Source organism: Eubalaena glacialis, chromosome 20, assembly GCF_028564815.1.
Source record: "Eubalaena glacialis isolate mEubGla1 chromosome 20, mEubGla1.1.hap2.+ XY, whole genome shotgun sequence".
In the NCBI taxonomy this organism is placed as follows: Eukaryota; Metazoa; Chordata; class Mammalia; order Artiodactyla; family Balaenidae; genus Eubalaena; species Eubalaena glacialis.
This window is the reverse complement of record NC_083735.1, coordinates 8,254,190-8,275,714: the sequence shown is the minus strand read 5'-3', so window position 1 is coordinate 8,275,714 and position 21,525 is coordinate 8,254,190. Positions and strand designations below refer to the sequence as shown.

The window sequence follows — 21,525 nt, the reverse complement described above, 5'->3', positions numbered from 1 at the left end:
TCTAGCATAACATTTGCAACATTTTCTCCCATTCAGTAGGTTGTCTTTTCATTTTGCAGATCGTTTCCTATACTGTGCAGAAGCTTTTAAGTTTAATTATGTCCCATTTGTTTATTTGTGCTTTTGTTTCCTTTGCCTTAGAAAAATTAATACAGCCACTATGGAAAACAATATAGAGGTTCCTCAAAAAACTAAAAACAGAACTACCATATAACCCAGCAATTCCACTCCTGGGTGTATATCTGAATAAGTCTAAAACACTAATTCAAAAAGATATATGCACCCCAATGTGTACCCTGTGTGCACAGACCACAGCCAAGTGTTGTGATGGCAAAGACCACGACAACCCGTGACAGTCATCAACTGTGTATACACAATTGACAATAATAATAAGAAAGAAAAAATAAAGAGTGGACCCTGCCTCTGTAGCCCAGAAGGGTCTGCGATAAGTGATCAGGAGGGATCGATACTGTTTCCTAAGTTGCTCAGATTGGCTACCTCCAAAAGAAAACAATTTTATTTACTATGAGAAAATCTGATTGAAAAAGGAATCCTTGTACAGCGGACAGGTATGCCTTTCTGGTTTGGAATGGAGCTTCTGTTCAGTTGCAGGTAATAACTTCCTAGACATAAGGGTCTAAAATTGGTTTATAATTATTATGGGGCTATCGCAAATCACGGGGTTTTTTTTCTCTAACAATGTATCTACAAGTATATGGGTAACTACCTCAAAAATTGTCTATTCCTTGTCTTACTTTCAAATGTCTTAAAAGATGTCCTCCCCTATTTACATACTGCACTAAATTAGTGAAGGCATCTTAACAAAATGCAAAAACAGCAATTTGTTCTTGAATATAATTTTATTAAAAACATATAGAATGATTTCATACTGCCCCTCTAGTATTACATATTGTTTTTAGCTCTCTGCATGCATAAAGTTCAATATGTATAAAATTCTTTGGACTGATATTTTTACCTTGTCCAAAAGAATCCAATAATCTAAAAACAGCTTTACACAGAAAACTATCATCAATATCCTGTGATAAACCATAATAGAAAAAAATATTTTAAAAAAGAATATATATATGTATAACTGAATCACTTTGTTTTATTAATTTCACAGCAGAAATTAACACAACATTGTAAATAAACTATACTTCAATTTAAAGAATATTAAAAATAGCTTTAAAACAAATGCACCGTGTGTTGAAATTTACCTACAACTATGCGCCTCCGTCCTACACAAGCTAAGAGGATGTTTTGCTTCAGAACTATCTGTTTGAATAACGCCATCCCCACGCTCAGCCCAGCATGCACTTGTTGGAAATGCGTCATTTTAGGAATAAATTGGATATGGTAGGTATGTTACACATCTACTCCTTCCACTGGCCTCTTTCTTTATCAAACATTTATTAAAGTAAGTGCCGCTTTAGTGCAACAGTGCTTAAAGATATGCTGAGACTCATCACTAGTCAGAAATAAGCAAAGAAGACCCACAGCGGGATCCAGTGTTTTCTGAAGTGGTGGAATCAGGGCATCTGTTGTTGCCTTTTTCTCCAAATACTGAAATTTGTCAGATGTCTCCCGTATGCACGAGAACTGGCCATGATAAGTGCTGGTGAAGTGCTCGTTTTTATACAAATTTTACTACCAACAGTCATATTGGTGCGATTCTCTACATGGACCATGTCTTCCTCAACCACTGGTTCTTAGTCTTTCTATATGATGTTGATCATTAGTTTTACACTTTTGTTAACTATTTTCTATCTCGAAAAAAAATTAATTGATGACATAGCTCCTTCAAGCATAGCCAAATAGAATATGAGTTATTCTGCAAAAATCAGATTAGAACGTAAAGTTCTACTCTCTGAAACAAGGCAAGAAGTTTCCTCTTCATTCAAAACACAGCACTGCTCAGCATAAGCTCATTTGGCAGTTAATCCTGTGGCAGAGGCCAAAGGGTTTCAAGCTAAAGGAAACCGGTGTGTATGTGAGTGGTGAGTACATATTCCTGGTCTCCTGCACATTGGGGAACAATGCCTTCTCTTTTCTGGGCTCTAAAAGTGGCCTAAAAACTTAAATCCCCAGAGCTCCTGAGAAGATCACCCAGACAGCACCTCACTCAAGACCACGTTCAGGTGGGTCTCACTGAAATCACTCTGCTGATGCACATCCTCGCAAAGCTACTGTCCCATGTGACAGGCAGAACCTAGGTCTGGAGTCACGCTTGCTGGAGAAATGTTGACTGGGCGTCTCTGTTACAGACTCCATTTAAAACTGAGTTGCAGAAGCACAGGTTCTACTGCTGCCGAGTTAGCTTTCACTGGAGAAGATGCAGTGGGCATGGAAGCAGGGGGCCTGAGGCAGGACCCCACCTGAGGACACAGAGGGCTGGCCTGCCAGGAACCGGCTGAGCAACCTTTCAGTACTTAATCCACCCACTTGCTCCCATGTTCACGGAGTCCCCAGCACCAAGGCCTCCCCTTCCTCTTCGGCAGGCCCTACAGAGTGGCTGAGTCGGCAGGTTTCGATGCTGGCTGCAATTGGCCACTTTGGATGGGAAGAGACGGACGGTCCCTTGGATAGCAGACTGGGCCCCCTTGAGTTTGAAGGGTTCGTGTTTTGCTATCGGCCACTGGGGTCCTGGGCTGCCTGTTCTGAAAGTCTTGATCACGTGACCCTGGACAGACCACCATGCAGAACGGACCTGGGTCACTCTAACTAGGGCTTTCACACGTTGGGACTTGATAAAAGAAATGTTCACATATCAAGGTGTGGGGAAGTTACTCTGGCTTATACATGGGTTAACTTGAATTTGATGCTAACTAGAACAGCCTGTTTGCAGTCTATCAGACATACATTGTACACCTGCTTTAATTATTAAAGAAGATAATTAAATAATAACTTCATTGACCAGAAGTAAAGAATGTCCATGTTAAAAATAAAGATGAAATGCCTTCCTTCTTGGGAGGCCAATGCCGATCCTTCTTCAATGATAAGATTCCCTTCCCAGAAGCCAAAGCCACACTGACTCTCTGTGTACAGGCTGATCTGGTTTTTTGTTTTTTGTTTTTTGTTTTTTTTTTGAAAACTTGAGGCAATGTATCCCTGACTTGTTTAACGTTCTTTGCTCTGACAAGACATGAAATTGTGCTGAAAACTCTGCTTCTCTGGAGCAGTTCCTCAGCATTATCTGGGAAGCTGGCTTCCGGGCTATAGTCCTCAGTTTGGCTCAAATAAAGCTCTTTTCTATTCTTATTATTGACTGCTTATTGATTATTTTTGTTGACAGACTCTACCTTTGAATATTCAACACAGGTATTCAGACCTAGAGCAGGAGGAGGAGGTATGGCAGATTTTCAATTCGATGGTCAATCATACTTAAGTGATGAGACCCTAAACTGGGTAAACTGGGAAGCCTAGACCAGAAGGAAAGGGCCAGAGCCTGACTGCTCCATCTTTATGGAAGGGGTTTGAGTTTAAGTCAATGAACGGGGCCCTAACAATTTTACACACTTTAATCTTCCAGACTCTCCAATTCCACTGATTGTCCTTCATGTTCAGAAAGGTAATGTTTACTACGCCGCCTAGCAAAGACCTCACCTACGTAGGCTTTTCACAAGGCTTACTTGGCAAGGTGCAGTATTTCAAATTTTCTTTGTAAAAGTAACCTCAGACACTTTTCTTAAGAAAAACTATGCAGTTAGAAAAAATACACAAACTCTTTCAGAATATAAAAGCATCGCATGGTGTCAAGAATACAGCCAATGAGCCTTCAGACAATGCTATTTTAAAAAGTTTTCTACTCTTTTCTTTTATTGTTTCTCTCATGGTCACTTCAAATGTCAAGGCTTCCTGGTCATAAATGACTTTAAAACACATTTCTTCAAAGTGACTGTACTGAGCATTTAACGTTATTCAACCCAAATGTGAGGCATGAGGCCAAATCATGACGGGGATCCGATTATCACTTGACCTTACTGAGCAATCGATATATTTTTTTTTAATCTGTCAATGAAGTAGCAAATGTAAAAGTATTCTGAGCATCCCAAAGAATTGTAGAAACTAGTATCAGGATGATTCTTATAAAAATATAAGACACTCACATACAAATGTAATTATTAAATTATTAATCTCCACTTACAAATAATTTCTCTCCAGCAAAACTGGGTTTTCCCCAATGTTACTTCCGTGGCCATAACTAGAACTGACAGTCTAATATTTTAGTTGCCATAATAAAATAGTTGTAACATTTACTTAAGATTAGTAACTGCCAGGTACCGTTCTAAGCTTTTTATCTGTGCTCATTCATCGAATCCTTATTAAGTCCAGTTAACAGCTCTGTGCAAAGATGAGGATACAGTGTATGAGAGAGTTTTATGTCCTTTAAGGCATATACTACTAGGGGCAGATATGGAGACTGAACCCTAACTGTTTAGCTGCCTGGAGGATGCCGTCAGACACATAAAACACAGCATTTCTGTATATCCTGTCCAAAATGGTACCCTGAGCACATAAAAACTTAAGACAATTTCTATCCTCCAACATTAATGGTCAATCGAAAAAATGAACTGGTTCTCACTTCCGTGGAGTGATTTCATGATTCAAGTGCTTCTAATCATTAAGAAATGCAAACAGGCAACTGTCTAATTGTACTAATTGGAGCAGTTCCAATAAATAAAAGATTTCAGTGCAGTGGAATTTCAAGTGTTGAGTTCTTCGGAATTAAATATTCTTCCACGACAAATGTGTCCTCCAAATGATCGTTGATAGAAAATATATTAACTATGAACACAAAGGGAGCGCCAGCTAGGTGACATTGTGGCACTGTGTTTTTCCTGACCTAAAAAAAATTATGGCAGGTAACTATTTAACAAAGTAGCTAAATCTTTTAACATGTTTCCATCCTACTGAGGGTCCTGCAGTGCCCCCAGTGGTTCTGGACCATCTCAGAAGTATGAAGGTTGAATGCTGTGCTTCTCTAGCTGCTAGGATCATATCAGGTTTTTAGTTTAAGCCTAGAACATTCCTAGCCATACTGTCCTCACAGATGATCATGTCAGGAGATTATTACTCAGTGCTGCTGCTGTACTTACATCAGGGAGATGGTGGGGGTGGGGGAGATGGAGAGTTGGGTCACCAAGAGGCCTGTGGGCTCCCATGGGAGGAGTGTTCGCTTAGACTCAGTTCTGCCTTAGTTTTCCCTATGAATCTGTGCAAGACACAAGTTCTCTGGACACAAGTAAAAGAGAGTGGACTTATAAACCTGAAGGTCACTTCAAGTTCAAAAATCTTATAATCTATCTCTGCTCATCAGCATGATCTGATAAAAGCTACTTTTTTTCTTCCTCAGGTAATTCTTTTCAATTTAAGAACTATTATTTTATTTAGAGAAGTTTGACATAGTTACCCAAAAAAGTCAAACGACACTTAAACGCCAATGCTATAATGTGTGCATCTTTTCAGATATTTTTACATGTGTAAAGAAGTAACTTGACTTTTCCCTACATGAAAATGGGAATGGCATATACATACTATTTTGAATTTTCAACTTGATCCTTTATCATGGACATGCTTTCGTAAAGGCAACACAGTGTGCTATAGAACAATTTATTTAGCTATTTTAGGATGACTGACATTTAAGCTCTAATTTTTCACTATCAGAGAGTGGGCTAAAATGAATACGCATATATTGCTGAAGGATGTATCACATTTCTGGGCTAAAATATCTGCTACTTTAGAATTGTGATTGGTATGGCCAAATTATCTCCTCCCTAAATGTTTCTAGATATACAACAATAGTGTATGGAAGTGATTTCTCTATGTACTTGCTAACATGTGATATACCAAGTATAGTTTTACAAATGCATTGGGGAAAATATAACATTCTTTTTTCAATGTTATTTTGATCAATAATAAGTTTAGGGTTCTTTTCCTACATTTATCATTTGTGTTTGTTCTTTCTATAAAATATTTATATTTGTTGCCCATTTTTAATCAGGTCCTCGGCCATTTGCTTATTGACTGAATGATGCTCTTTCTATATCAATATATTTCTAGGACACCATGGTGCACAGACTCTCAGGGTGGCCTCCACGATCCCTGCCTCCTGATGTTTATGTCCTGTACAGTTCCCTGCCGCTTGAGGTGGGCAGGACCTGGGTCTTACTTCTAACCAACAGAATAATGGAAAAAGTGATGGGCTACACATGCTTGCGTGCCCATGATCATATGATTACATACAATGCCGTAGCACCCTACTTGCTGGAGTCTCTCTCTCCTTCTCTGGCTTTAAGCCATGCTGGGAAGCCCCATGAGGCAAGGAACCATGACGGCCTCTCAAGGAACTGAGGGTGAGCTCTGGCCAATGGCCAGCAATAAACTTAAGCTCTCAGTCCTACAACCACAAGGAATGGAATTCCGCCAGCCACGTGAGTCATCTCAGGACTGGGTCCTTCCCCAGCTGAGCTTCAGGTGAGACTAAAGTCCCAGCCAACACATTGATTACAGCTTTGTCGGATTACAGGCAGAGGGCGTGTGACCCAGCTACTCTATACACAGACACCGACACAGAGAAACTATAATCCTATCTCTGTGCTATTTTAAGCTTCTGGGTTGCGGTAATAATGTTACATAGCAATAGCTTGCTGATACAAACAGTGTTGAGAAGGAAGACTCCTCCTCCAATCGTCCTTCACAACTCGATTTTCTAGCTCTTAACTGCTCCTGGTGATGTCTGATCCGGCAGGGAGGATAAAAGTGGGGAACAGAGGACAACATAACATGATCTTGCTATGAATATCATCCACTTTCTGACTCGATTCCTCCTTAATTTGGGACAAAGAATGAACACTCACTAAAAGGCATAAAAAAGTGGCTCAAACCTCTTTTTCCGATTTTAAGGCTTAAATAAATAACACAAGATCTCCAATTTATGTACTTTTTTTTCCTTCTCACAGGTTTTGTTCGTACATATAAAAGTAAGAAAACCCATCATCACTTCACTTTGTCATGTAACACTTCATATTATTTTTATCACAACTGTTTTTTAAAAGGCCTCTTATTGTCCATCCATCATAAAATTGAAAGAAAAACACACTTGCCAGGAGCTATAAATCATACCCCCAAGTTTGGCGTGGCTGTAGTTTTGGTACTTTCGGGTCAGAATACCCCTCATTTTTTAAATACCCTGACACCATGTCTCTTCTATTTGTCTTGTTGCCACTAGAGAACACTGGGAAAGTAATTTTGTAATTGCAGTGGTAAAAGAAAGAGATTAGTTCTTCTTTGTTCTGTAATCCTCTTATATAATTCTTTTAAATTAAAAAGCAGAGAGAGAAAATAGCCATGAAGATCAAAATGACAACTGTAGGTTGACATATCTGAACACGCTCTAATATCATTAAATTATTATCACTAGAAGAAGAAAAATTGCAAACAGCCCAGATACCTTACTTTGTATACAAAGAGAAACAATTATGAGAAAGAAGCATGAATGAATCAAATAAGTGTGGCAAAATAATAACTTGGATATAGTGTTTCAAAGCTAATTACTCTGACATGTTCTAGCTTAGGTATGTGAATAAATAAATCATGCACAGTGACCTGAAAAAGTCATTACTGATACCTTCCATTGGTCATCTCTTTCCTATGAGTCCTTTCACAAAATATTTTCAACACATTAATTTGACTCACAAAAAAATGGAGAGAATCAGGTATATGAGAACAGTTGTTTATTCATTGAAGGAATAGTGAACGTATAAGGAAGCATGATGACAGTTCCAAGAATGTCTTTCAATTCTCCAAATGTTAAGATCTATGAAGTATCATTTTGCTGTACACTGGAAACTAACACAACATTGTAAATCAACTATATTTCAAAAAAAAAAAATCTATGAAGTAAGAATGATATAAACAAACGGAAACAAAACCAACAAACAATGTTCTTGTTTGTTTGTTTTGTTTTAGAAGATCCTAAACTTTCAATTTACAACCTTATGAAAGATCATCGTGAAACACAGTAAGTAACAAAGAAATTCAGATGAAGGAGCGATTGGGTGACTGGCTTACGGGAGAGGTAAGTAGAAGCGGACTCAAGCTGCTAGGCTTGGGATAAATGGAATCAAGGTGCATTTCAGGATGTGCATTAAACTGATTTAGTTGAACTTGGAGTCACCAGGAGGAAGCACAGAGACAGAGCGTGAGAGATGAAGCCGGATTATGAAACACTCTGAAAGTCAGTTTGGGGGAAACACGCTGTATTCTGCACAAGTACATACAGTACTTAGGATGCCAAAACACACTGCCAGTAAACCAAAAAGCGCTTTTTTTCCTACCCAATGTTCTGTTTGTATTACATTCTAGAGGTCATTACAACAAAACACGTCAGTTACAGCAACAATCCTGGAACTTGGGGGGAAAAGATGTTTAAGATAACAGAAATTCCCGTTTCCAAGAAATAGATTCCCAGCCAAAAAAGGGTAGGGTCTGACCCACTGGCTTTGTGAGGGAAGGAGGAGGGAAGGCCAAGAAAAAGATGTATATTTTCATATTTCAGGAAATAGTCTTAGGACAGTAGTTTACATGCCTTCACATTTGGTCTTTTAGCTTTAAGGACCCACAGAAGAATTTCTGAGGAGGATTCCACCAAGCATCAATATTTATAGGTTCATCTACACGCTCAACACTTAACCTGGTCCTCGCTGGGCTCTAAAAAAAGTGTGTGGGGGGGTGTGTCTGGCTGTACTTCCTCAGGGCCGGTTCTCACTCACCTTCTTTCTCACTCCTTTTGTCCCTGTTCTTTCTCCTCCACTCTTTGAGAGGCTGTATCAAGATCTCACCTCTTATGCAAACTCCTCTCCAACATCCGCATGAGCTTTAATGTCTCTGACACAGTCTAATATTTGTATAAACGCTAATCAAAGTCAAGCTATTTTAGTTTTGTTGTTGCTTCTGTTTTGAAGAATGTAAGCTCCAGGGGGGGCATCACAGATTCAGTCTTCTTTGTTAAAGTGTGTAGGTAAATAGCAAGTGCTTGTGAATTCCAGTGATACTGACTTGAGTGATTCTAGTGGCCACCTGCTGTGACACTTCAAGTGAGCCAAAGGGTGACTATAAACCTATTTAAGAGTCTAGACTTCCCAAATCTCTTCTCTGGCCCCTAGGTCTTCATTACTAAGCATGGTAGTTGACTAGAAACATACATTTCCCTGAAATGACAGCAGCTCCTTCTAGATGCTTAAATGTAATAATGAGATGATTTTTCCCACTTGACTTTCTCTTGATGTTATCTACAAAAAAATTTTTAAAGTATAAGGATTTATATTTAGAAAATGTCATATTGTTTCCATATAAAAGGGAGCACCCATACTGAGCAGGTAGCCCACAGATAAACTGCACCCTCATTTCTAGAGCCAGCACCATAAAAAAGAGAAAACTCCAATGGCTGGATTTGACTTAAATTGTTCACAATAATTATATTTTGAAAGAAAGGAGAACAAGAATGAGACGGACAGGAAGGCAAGATTGATGCCGAAGAAATTTACATTTCTAGCACAAGAAGGGAAGTATCTGCTCCACTTTGTTAATTTCTTGTAAAAATGTGACCCTTCTTATGTTGTCAGGGTCCCTCCTCTATTATGTACGAAGTGTCAATCACACCCTGCAAGTCTTAACTATCCACAGCTGTACTATACATCAAAGTACATCACTTTTCTAACCACACACAAAAAAAGTCTGAAACAAGGAGACAAAAATTGTTGACAGCCTTTGAACACACTCTGGTTCATTCTTTGAAAGAAAAGTGAATATCCTTCAGCCCAGGAGAATCCATTTTCCTAAGGCGTTGTGTTTAACTTTCTGTATCTCTGAAGATTCTCTATTTGCATAAAAGCCAAAGGTCTGTGGTGCTGATTATCCATTTACTGATAGAAAAAGGAAGTGAAAATTCACTCAGAGAGTTCTCTGGTTTTAAGAACTCAGGTCAAGGGTGCGGAATTTTATAGGAACAGGAATGGCGAGAGCCCGCCATATATTTTACATGACTCTCAACTTCATGTAGACAATTACTCACTTGAAAAAGATCAATAAAGACACTTTCTCTTAAAAACAAGAGGAGAAATAAGTAAGTTTCTGTGAAGGAAGGCACAGAGATTCACCAGGCATCTGGAAAAGGACTGCTTAGAATTCACAATTAATTTCAAAGGCTTTAATTCATTAGCGATCACTCCCCAAATAATTCTAATTTTAATCTAACACTTAGCTCCTTCTTCTGTAACACTAATCATATCAGAGTATACTAAACAGTAAAAGAAAAAAAAATAATTTATTCATATGGTATTTTTATATGAAAGAGTACAATTATCCCTTGAAGTCATCCCATAATATAAACACTACAGACAAGGAACCTGAATCTCAGCTTTGCTGTAAAACCATTTAAAAAAAAAAAAAAAAAAAAAAAGATTAAACAGCCTAGAATGATGAACACTGATAATGGGGGCACTAATGAAAAAGAAGAAGTCTTCTGAAATAATTCCACAGTTTCATAATATAGTATATTCGTCATGAAATCAGGGTGGGCTAATTAGCCTGTGAAGTCTACGTGAAGAGATTATTAGATTTTGAGGACTCATTGAAAGGGAGGTCGAGATAGACAGATAGAAAGATAGATAAATAGATAGATAGAAAGATAGATCTCTGACACCACCCAAAACTACTATTGAGAATCACCTGAGGGAGAAGCCTTGGGATTTGCTTTGAAACAAGGCCTCAAGTGGTTATGATGCACACAAAGTTTGCAAAAGATTATTCAAAAACTCGACATCAAGGCCACAATGCCAACATCTACTACGATAAAGGTAACATGTTTAGTACCCAAAACATACATTGGAGAAATGCTTGATGTCCTCAAAAGCTGCTCTGATTCCACTGGGACTCATGTGGCTTAAAATTATCTGGATAAATCAGGCAGACAGTTGGATTTACATTAATAATATCTACATGCCACATGAGGTTTTCTTGGATCTTACTGAGGTGAAGACCCTCCAAAACACACACAACCCGAAAATAAATGAATAAAGGTGCTTAGAATCAGGGTAATATTTTATGTCATTTAAATCTCGGGTTGTAATAATATCCTAAAAGTGACTCATTTGTGGAAAAAACTGGGAAGTAGTAGTACCAACGAGATTCTTTCATGCCTCTATCTCCCTTGATCTAATGTTAGTAACGAGGATAATTTTTAAATCACAAAGCATTATTCATGACTTCCGGCTTTCCAGACAATGGGGCAAAATCACATTAAGATTATAAGCATTAAGATGGAAGTACCACTTTTATTCTACTTATATTTGCAAAGAATGACAATCGTGAAATATCCCTTTCCCTTTTATAGCTTTCCCCGAGCTAAAACTAGTGCAAAATAAAGCAGGAGGATTTCAACCAATAAATTGCAAAATGTATTAGAAGCATAAAAGATACAGTAGTTATTTTTAATACATGTCCACGCCTGCATGTTTTTCATTCACCGAAGAAATTTTAGCAAGAGATACATATAGTGGGTCAAAGTAACAGTGACTCTAAATCAAGTTAATTTGTTGTAATGTTATTCCTAAGTAGAATGTTTCCAGCATATGCAGAAGGAGGTTTTGCTAAGTGAGATGGTGTGCCTAGCGATGAGGAAATCTCCTGCACCTAGAACAAAGATGTTCAAGACTAAAGACAGACGGTGCAGCCTCCCTAGAGCACTGAGGGCATTTCCTCTCCTCCAAACTAGGGGTTGGTATAAACGGTTTAAGGAAATTGCAGCTAAATTCAAAAACAAAAAGAAAAGAAAAAAGTGTTTCATACTCTGCATCCAAAGAGGTTGATCTGTGGGGGGAGGAGGACCACACGGTGTGCATTATTTCCATAAAGCTGCTACAATCAGTCAGTTTTAACCAGTTCAATGAAAAAATTTTCTTCTATTCTTTTTTTCTATAATGGGAATTTTAATTCTGGTACTTATCCACTTGCATACTTGGGCCTAAATTCCACCCTACATATGGACAGATTAATTAGTCAAAGGTCATTTAAGATCATCTTAACATCACTGTACCAGAGACTTATTTCCTTGCACTTAGGCAAATACCTAAATATGATTATCTGATTTTCATACTCACAGGTGGTTCTGAAACGGACACCCAGTGAGCTAAGCCCAGTGGCCATGCAACTGAAGACAAGCTCAAGGGGTTGATTTCCTTTAGGACCACTTATTTTCAGCCCAGCCAAAGTGTCAATTTCTTTGCCCCAGATGGCACATCCACGCCAGTTCTCCTGTTGCAAACATTATCCATGTCTGGTCTCCATGGTGGCCTGACTGCAAAGTGAAACTGGTTTGATTCTATCAGTTACCACTACTGGTCCAGTAATCCAGCTTCCTACTCCAGCGGCACAGGGACCAACAGGCTTTTAAATATGACCAGGTAAGCCAAGGACGCAAATACCGTAGGCTGTACAGTATCTACACCTTTAACTCAGATGTCTTCTTCTGATGTATTAGCTAAACAAATAAAATTAAAAGACAACATAGCTTTGTCATCTACTCTATGCAAGGAGTACCCAATCAACTTCTTAATTCCAGAGAGAAATGAACCTCACCAGAGAAACAGAAAAGGCTAAAGGGAATGTGAAGTTTAAATCGCACGTATGCAAGTCCTAGTGGCTTATTTTCACTGTGAGCTCAGCAGAAAGAGGCCCACTTAGAATTCCGTAGAGCACAGAGTATTTAATATGCCATTTGCATTTTGACAGCTTAGAAATGTCTACACTGGATTTGCTATTTCCTCTGCAATGAGCGTTAACTGGCCACGGAGCCTTTGTTTATCTGTTTCTTAAAGGAAGCAGAACCATTTTCTTGACATTTTCAAAGCCCTGTTGGTGTTTGTTTGAGACAAAAAACTGGAGACTAAGGAAGCATTGCCCCCAGGAGGAGCTGCTTCTGCCTGTACGGACTTTCCTTTTATTTTTCAGTAGTTGTGGCATGCTGGCTTAGTTGCCCTGCGGCATGTGGGACCTTAGTTCCCTGATCAGGGATCAAACCTGAGTCCCCTGCATTATAAGGCAGATTCTTTACCACTGGACCACCAGGGAAGTCCCTGTACGAACTTTCAACTGTAGTCCTGGCCTTCTTCTCATCAAGCAGGACTGGCCAGCTGAAAGCCAATATCAAAATAGTGATTCCCTTTCCTTTCAAGGTCTGTGTTTGCAGAGATTCTTGAGACCTGAGGGAATTCTACTACCACTTACTACTTGCTATTGGGTCCTCGGGACTTGTTTAATGAGACCTCACTGTCCTACTAGTCAAGTTTACAAAACCTGTCACTTAGGAAGAAAGCCTCTCCTTTGCTTACCTTTTTAAGGACTTAAAATCCCTAATGAAGAATTATATAGGTGCTCCAGAAGCACTAGAGCTATGGGCTGAAGAGTTATAAATTGGAAAACAAAAAACAAACAAAAAAAACCAGAATCCTTTGACAACTCAATAAAAAATAAATGTGATTTGCTAAGCAGATCGTGAATGCAGAAACATTAACTTCCTTTTAGATGGCCTGCCTTTTTAGTGATCAGGGGTTGCCCTCGAAAGCCACTTATTCACAGGAGTTCCTGTCTCCCCCAGGAGAGAGTATATATATACATATGTGTGCAGTGGCCCAGCCATAAGGATCCTGGCCAGCAAATGAAAGGTCTTAGCATCCTTCCTGGTGATGAGAATTGAGGTAACTCACATAGAAGTAGGCAGGTTTGGGAAACACCTCTCTCTCTCCCCCCCCACCCCCGCTCCCTCCCTCCCTCTCTCTCCTTGTAGGGTTTCTGTGGAAATTTGGCAAGGCATACTTAAATCTCTTTGCTGGGTGGGTTGGTGAATTTCAGAATCAGGGATTTTGAGAAACACTCCACCTTTCTCTCCCAGGCTTCCTACGGTGAGACCCATAGGGCTACTATTATATGTGCCTCTTTTTAGGACACTTTCTGAATAATGCCTGCAAATAGCTGCATTCTCCTTGCTGCACACAGTGGCAAAACACAACTGAGAAGCAAACTTTGTCCAAACAGGCAGTAGATCAGCCCCAGATAAAGGGCGCAAATCTCAGTGCTCACGGAATGAATTATTCCACCTACTTACTAGATGAATATTGTAGAGGCTTTCAAGCCTTCTTCCCTCTCCCGTGGTCCCTGCAAATGTGCTGCTTTTAAAGAGATATGTACACTTGAGACTCAACCTTCACAACAGCGTTAGTAATCAAAAAGAAAAAGAGTATCACAAGGGAATCCCGGGTACCCCAGGCCGAAAGCACAACCAACTACAGCTGACAACCCGGGTACTGAAGGTACCGGGCTCTGATGACCGCGACCGCAGCCGCCTCCAGCGTCTCACGACTCGCACACAGGTCACGAATTCCGCCCCACGCATCAAAACTCTCCGCCCGCCTGCGCCGCCGCGGGAGCCGCCACCTGGGCGCGCGCGGCTCGGCTCCCGCGGCGGCGGCTGGCGCTGCCCCCAGCGCTCCCCGCTCCTCCTCAGGGAAGCCCTCCCGCGCGCCTGCGGCCCGGGCGCCCCCCAGCAGAGGCCCGACCTTGGCCACCCGGGCTCGCTCGCCAAGGGGACTGCGACCACCCCCCCCGCCCCCCAGCGCGCTCGCAGGGCCACGCCGGCGCTGGCGTCCCCAGCCTCCCGCCCGCATCCCGCTCCCACGCGGCCACCTGCGCGCCCACTTGACCCCGCGGGCGCAGAGGAGACGCGGCCCCGGACCCCCCGGGGGTGATGGGGAGCTACGCGCAGCCACCGAAGCCTCCACCAAGCAACAGCGCAGGGAGCGCGGCCGCTCGGCCGCTCCACGCGCAAATACACACACACACACACACACACACACACACCCTACTCTCGGTGCCTCACGCGCAAATACACACACACACCCTACTCTCGGCCCCTTACGCGCAAATACACACACACACACACACCCCCTACTCTCGGTGCCTCACGCGCAAATACACACACACACACACCCTACTCTCGGTGCCTCACGCGCAAATACACACACACACACACACCCTACTCTCGGCCCCTTACGCGCAAATACACACACACACACACCCACCCTACTCTCGGCCCCTTACGCGCAAATACACACACACACACACCCTACTCTCGGCCCCTTACGCGCAAATACACACACACACACACACACACACACACACACACACACACACACACCCTACTCTCGCACCGCGCACGCCAGGGGGCCTGGGACCCTGGGTTCCACTTCTTGGCTTCTGCAGCCGGCACCGGGGACCCCCAGCGCGCAGGAGGCTCTGTCTTCCGTGCGGCTGCCCCTCCAGGGAGCCCAGGACTTTGCGCCCCTTGCCGGGTTGACCCGGGATCGGCCAGGGCAACCCTCGGCCCGTCCCCACCCGAGCCCAGAGGCCCGGCCCACCGGAGCGGCGGCGGCGGCGGCATCCGCCCGGCACACAAGTGTGCGGATTATTAAGCAGCCCGGGCAGGGCCGCCACCTCCTCGGCGCAGCAAGCCCTGCGAATTGCAGGGGAAGGGCGCTCAGAGCGCGCGGAACCGCGGGGAACCGAGAGTGCGCTCAGAGGCTAAGCTGCCTGCCGAGGCCGGGAGGCGGCCGGGGCCCAGCTGGGCTTGGAGCGCTGGGGAGAGGGACGGGAAGTTGTGCAGAGTTGCGTAGCAGGTGTTTCCTCTCCGCGCAGGGGCTTGGTGGGACCCCCGACACACAGACGCACACCTGCCAGGGACAGCCCTCTTTGCCCTCGACCCTTCCTTCTTCGTCCTCTGTGCCCAGCCAATCCAGCGCGCCCGGAGGCCGCTGCCCGCCCGCCCGGCTCGGCTGGCCGTGCCTCCGCGGTGGCTCCATCAGCGGCGCCCCAGGCGGGGCGGCTGGACCAAGCCGGGCAGGTGGGCGGAGGGTCGGTGTCTTCGGGAAGCTCCCCAATCCCGAGCAACCCTGAGCTCCAGCAACTAACCCTGCGTTTGCGCTCCCTGGGATCGTGGGGCGCATTCCCACAGACACCTCTTTGTGACACCCCGGTGCTTGCCCGGAGGGGCTGGTGCCGAGCTGTCGGCTCTCAACCAGCCCCGGACGCAGGTGGAGAGGAGCCACCGCGCGGGGACGCCTAATCTGCCGTCGCTCCATCTCTCCCCAGGCCGGGCCCATCTGGAGTTTTCCTACGGAACCAGAGACAGTCCTCCTTCGCCTTGTCAATCACCCCTGAATCTGGAACACTGAAGGAATAGAAAATGGGAGGAAAAGAAGATGGAAGAATCTAGAGAGGAAAGGGGAGTTTTACATGGGAAAGAGCAAATAGCCATTAAAAAGAAAAACAAACAAACAAAAAAAACCATGATTTGACTCCATCCTTTAAAAAGGAAAACAAAAAAATTATATAGATATTTTCAGGAGTGGGACGATGTGTGTTGATTGACGGAGCGCGGGGGGAGTATCCAAGGAGGCTACAATGAGGAAATGGGGGCAGGTACTTTGCAATGTGAAAATCCATTTATATCCCCTCTCTCTCTCTTCTCTGTCTCTCTCTCCCTGTCTCTCTGAATCAAGAGGGACCTTGTTTTCTTTCCCAGAGAATAGACAAGTGCAGGAGCTGCTGCCAGCCCAGAGGTTGCAGCCCGTAGGCTAGTTGGCGGAAAACATTCCCTAACTCGTTTCAAGGAGAACACCAAGTTCACGGAGCTCCAAGCCGAGGAGCGACCCGGGGACACTCCTTCCCCTGACCAGGGATGGCAGGGGGGAAGAACCCTGTGAGTAGGCGACTGTCGCTGGAGCTGAACCCCGTCCAGGTCTCCCTGCTCTCTCCACGCACCTCGCCGGCTCCTTCCAACTTGCAGGGAGCAAAGTGCGGGGAGAGGAAGGAGGGGGCGGCCTGGCCGAGGACGTGGGAGGGAGAGGGAGGAAGGGTGCGCGGTGCCCGGTCTGCAGGCCGCTTCGCCCGTGGCGCCCGGACCCCGAGAGGGCCAGAACTTGCCGGGCCGCCTCGGCCCGGGCCACTTTCCCAGCCGCTCCGGGTCCGGGGAGAACGTCCCGGGAACCACCGAGCCACCCGGACCCGCTGTGCCCACATCGCCGAGGAGACTCCACCGCCCGCCGCGGCGCGGTTTCAGCCCAACTCGGGGTTGGCTCCTTTCTCCCTAACAGCCCCCAGCGCCGAGAAAGGAGAGACATTTCGTTTCGGCCCAAGTCAGGGGGAAGGAGAGGCGGGGGTGGGGCGCGGGAGACGAGGGCGGGCAGAAGGCGATGGTAGCTGCCTCCCAGCATCGCGATCCCCGGGCGTCCGCGACGGAGAGCCACCGGCGGAGGCCGGCCACTCGGTACCCTGCCCTCCTCCAAACGGGCCCCTGGTTCGCAAACGGGGCCTCGGAGGGTTCGCCCATCTCCCCCGGCAGCCGGCGAGCCCGCCTTACCCTTGGCTGCAGTGAGGAGCCCCGCGCACAGCGCCAGCAGCGCCAGCAGCGACTTGCATTTCCTCCGCGCAGTCATGTCTGCAGATATTCCACACGCGCACGACGCCGATGGCTCTTCTCAGACGCGCCCGTCTCCTCCGAGGCACGGCAGGGCTACGGACAGAGCCGGAGAATCACCAGAGAGCAAGGCGAGCGGGGGCAAGATCCCGGTCCCCAGACCGGCCGCGCATCCGACGCCTCCCGCAGGTCTGGGCGCCTGGCTGGCTTCGCTCTCATAGCATCGGGTCCCGAACCACTGCAGGCAGGGCTGCGCTGCTCCGAGCGCCGACACCGGGCTGCCGGGCCGGGGCCGGGGACGGGCGCCCGCCGAGCCGGGCAGGAAGGCACCAAGGCGGCGAGGCTGCGGGAGGATGCGAGGCGGGGAGAGGAGCGCGCGCAGCCGGGAGAGACCCGGAGCGGAGGCAGCTGGAGAGCCAGCCAGCGAGTGGGAGCTGCGGGAGGGACGGGGGGGGGGGGAGGGAGGGGGCGCGAGGGGAGGAGAGCCAGTCTAGGGAGGGGAGGCGGAGAGCGCAGAAGACAGGCTGCTAGCTGCACAAGGAGCCGCTGCCTTGGCGGCCGGACTCAACCATCCCTACCCACGGAGAGGGGAAGGAGGCTGGGACGGCGCCATCCCAGACAGAGCCCGGCCTCGGGCCCCGGGCTCCCCGCGCCGCGCCGCGCCGCGCTCTCCTCGGCCTCCGGCGCCGCCGTGCGCAGGCTGGGGAAGGAGACTTGGGCGCTCGCGCGGGGGACACGCGCGCCACACACCCGCGAGAGGCCACGCCACCGGGCGACTCCGAGACCCAGAGGGAGGCTGCGAGGGCAGCGGCTGGCCTCCGTCTGCCCATCTCTCTTCGTGCCTGCCCGGAGAGAAGCCCCCTGCGTAACTTGGGAAAGAAACCCAGTGGGAAAGAGAGCCACCAAGGCTCTAACTCCAAGGGAGGAAAATAAACATCGATTTACTTTATTTCGAGATCATTTTTGGCAAGATGACGACTGGCATGGAGCTACAAAGCTTTTCCGATGTCCTGACTTAGGGTTAATCACGCACAAACCTACGTTCAGAATAAATTCAAAATTAGGAAGGGTGTCTAGAATTGATAGTGGGGTCTGGTGATGAGAGATGGCGTGCTGGCACACCTTCAGGTGCAACCCTATATAAAACGGAATGGGTCGGGTAGGGACTTGAGGAGAAAAGAGAGCTTCTTTTCTGAATCTGCAAAAAGATAAACGGAGCAGAGAGAGAACCCGGTGGTTGACAGAATGAGCCAGATTTCACCCAACTCCTAGAGGAGGTGTCCGAGCAATCTGGGGGGAATGTGTAAGGCAAGGCATTTCAGGGGAAGGTTCATAGAAAAATAGAAACCATAGGTGAATGCTAGTCTTCCTACAAAGGGTCATTTGAAGGATTCACCGTTTCGATCAAAAAGGGTTAGATAATTCCATTACAGATTGGAGGAACCAGAACAGGGAAACCCCACACCTTAGTAACAGAGGATTATATTCTGTGTCCAGAAGCATTCCAGAACACCAGCAGTCCTAAACGCTGCATCCCTCACATCACTGGGTGATCTTGGTGGAGTGGAAGGGCCCACTGTTGGCAACAGGTCATGAGCTTCACTCCACCTGCGTTTTGTCGGTTCGTCTGCAAGATTAAATAGGTTGACCAATTTATAATGTTTTAGACCCCTGCCTTCTTTTTCTTAGGTTCCCCTTGTCCCAGCGGTCACTGGGATACATAGAAACGCAATGGTGAATCCAGGAAATGAAGGGCTACAATCTTGAAATTTCAGCACCAAAGCATGGTAGGCTCGGTCTCCTTACAGCCTACCAGGAAAAACTGGACCCTCCATCAAAACTCTCCTCCCTCATAGAGAGGTGAGCATCTGAAGAGGAGGGGGCAAATGTGCTTCTCGGAAAGTTGCAGCCCTGGATATGACCCAGGTTTTCTACTTGCCAAGTCCTATTTTGCCCCAGTCATCCCTGGGGGGAGAACAGAAGACAGAATGGCTCAATCACTGGGGAAGTCACAGTGGAACCCAAATTCTTTAGGCTGAACTAGGCATGTAGAGACGAGGGTCGCCCCTTCTGAGGTCTTAAATCAGATCCCAGATGGTACCTGTAACTCAGCAAGTGAACAAAAACACTTTTTAAGACCCATTAAGTGCTCCAGTAGTTCATCTCGGCGGTGCATCAGAAAAACAATTGATCTCTTTGGAGAACTAAAGAGCCGACTTCTTGAGAAACGTGTCTTGTCTTTGCACTACTCTTCCTAATGACTCGTGTCACCAAGAAGGATTTCTGCCATTAAAAAACGTTTCCAGAATCTAACCATCCTGGGCAGAACTCATGGATGATTTTGACTTTATTAGCATCCTGGTCAGCAACGCTGAATGTCACCTGTGAAACTGAACACCCTTACACTTAATTGTGACCAACGCCTTCCTTGGGTTCTGCGTGAAGTCTTTAATGCCACCTCCTTTCTCTGGGGTGCAGAACGTCTATCCGATTCCCATTCTTTGAGAAATAAGGATGCCCATACCAGTAACTACCCATTTCTGCTGTGATTTACTTGGGGTATTTTCTTTGGCCAGATCACATATCAGAGAGTTACAATGATTCATGCCAAATTTCTGACCCTAAGTATGAAGAGGGTGGGAGATTGCTGTCAAATAAGATGGGCTGATTTTGTAATATGGTTGTATCTGTGTGTTAATATTATGATATTTCCCCCCCGCCCGCCCCCCGCCAGATCTCAAAGCCGGTTTAATTTGGAAGGCAATCATGGGGCACTGCTGCCACCTAGTGTCAAGCTTTTTTTGTTGGGTTTTTGCAGAGAAATCCATGGTCCCCTTGGGCTTATCTCTCTTATCTCATCTGAGGTTCCCTACTTGGGTTTTGAATGCCCCTCCAGAACACTCTTGCACCCGTCATGTAATCAGCCTGTAGATGAAGTCTATTATTAGGTTCCTAGAGGCTTTTTCCCCTTTTGATTTTTAAGTGACTGTGAAAGCCTTGATTTATATCACAACTCTAATGCCAGATATTTAGAGCAGTATAAACCAAATGGGATTAGAGGAAGTAAGTTACTGTAGAGAATTCACACCAGGCAGCTCTGTGACCACTTCTCTGTGTTGGCCTGCGGTGCATGGAACACTGCACTTGGGCACTGGGTTTTTTTAATTAATTTATTTTTTTCTCCATTTTCCATCCTAGGCATACTGCTGTCCATAGCCTCGGGAGTCTGGCTGAGCAGCACGAGAAGTACCATTGGCACCCAGGGATGAGAGCTGAGCAGTGCAATCAAAGGCAAAGAGGGTCTGACATACTGGGAAAGAAAAAGACACGCCCAACCTCAAGTAACAACTACAGTAAGACTTGGAAAGTTGACAACATAAACATGTGAGAAGTGCTGTAACCGAAGAGGAAGAGTGGTTTTATTTTAAGTGAATGTGTCTGAGGAGGGGACAGACTATATGAACAGGGTACTTGAGATAAATTAGAAATGAAAAACTTTGCACACATGAGAATGCTAATTAGCTAGAAACGCGGCACATGGATGGAAATATCAGAGAACGCAGTACATTGCAGTGATTGCTAAACGGGACATCTTTTGACTTATTTAATGTCATGTACCAAAACTGATGGTGACTAGGGCACTGGGGAAACTCTTTTCTTCATGGAGGGGCGAGGATGAGGGCCATACAATTCAGGTTTCCCTAGATGGAATGCCCGTCTTCGGAGAGCAAGATGGGAGGGAGGAGGGCAAGGAATAAGAGAAGTCAGGATGATCACTTATTGTTTGCAAAAGCCTTTTATACAGAATCTTATTTCTATTATGATTGTTTTTATCACCCCTCCCCCCCAATGATAAGGAAATGGCAGCTTTGAGACATGAAAATTTGTAGGAGGTCAGGTCTTACTAAGGACCTGATGGTAACTTACAATCTGTTACCATCGACTTTGTTGCTGTTTTGCTGCATCAACGTTTAAAAACCCTTCCTGCTGCCCCTCCC

General features: G+C 45.3%; 1 protein-coding gene across 1 annotated transcript in view; it reads right to left on the bottom strand.

Moving 5' to 3' along the window:
* The window catches only part of CSMD1 (CUB and Sushi multiple domains 1), a 1,818,880-nt gene extending 1,801,322 nt beyond the window's left edge, over positions 1-17,558 (bottom strand). Inside the window, exon 1 of the mRNA XM_061177359.1 lies at positions 17,471-17,558. Within this exon, the coding sequence (XP_061033342.1) occupies positions 17,471-17,546 (76 nt within the window). The 5' untranslated portion in view covers positions 17,547-17,558. The remainder of the gene's footprint in view (positions 1-17,470) is intronic.
* Positions 17,559-21,525: the final 3,967 nt, after the last annotated feature.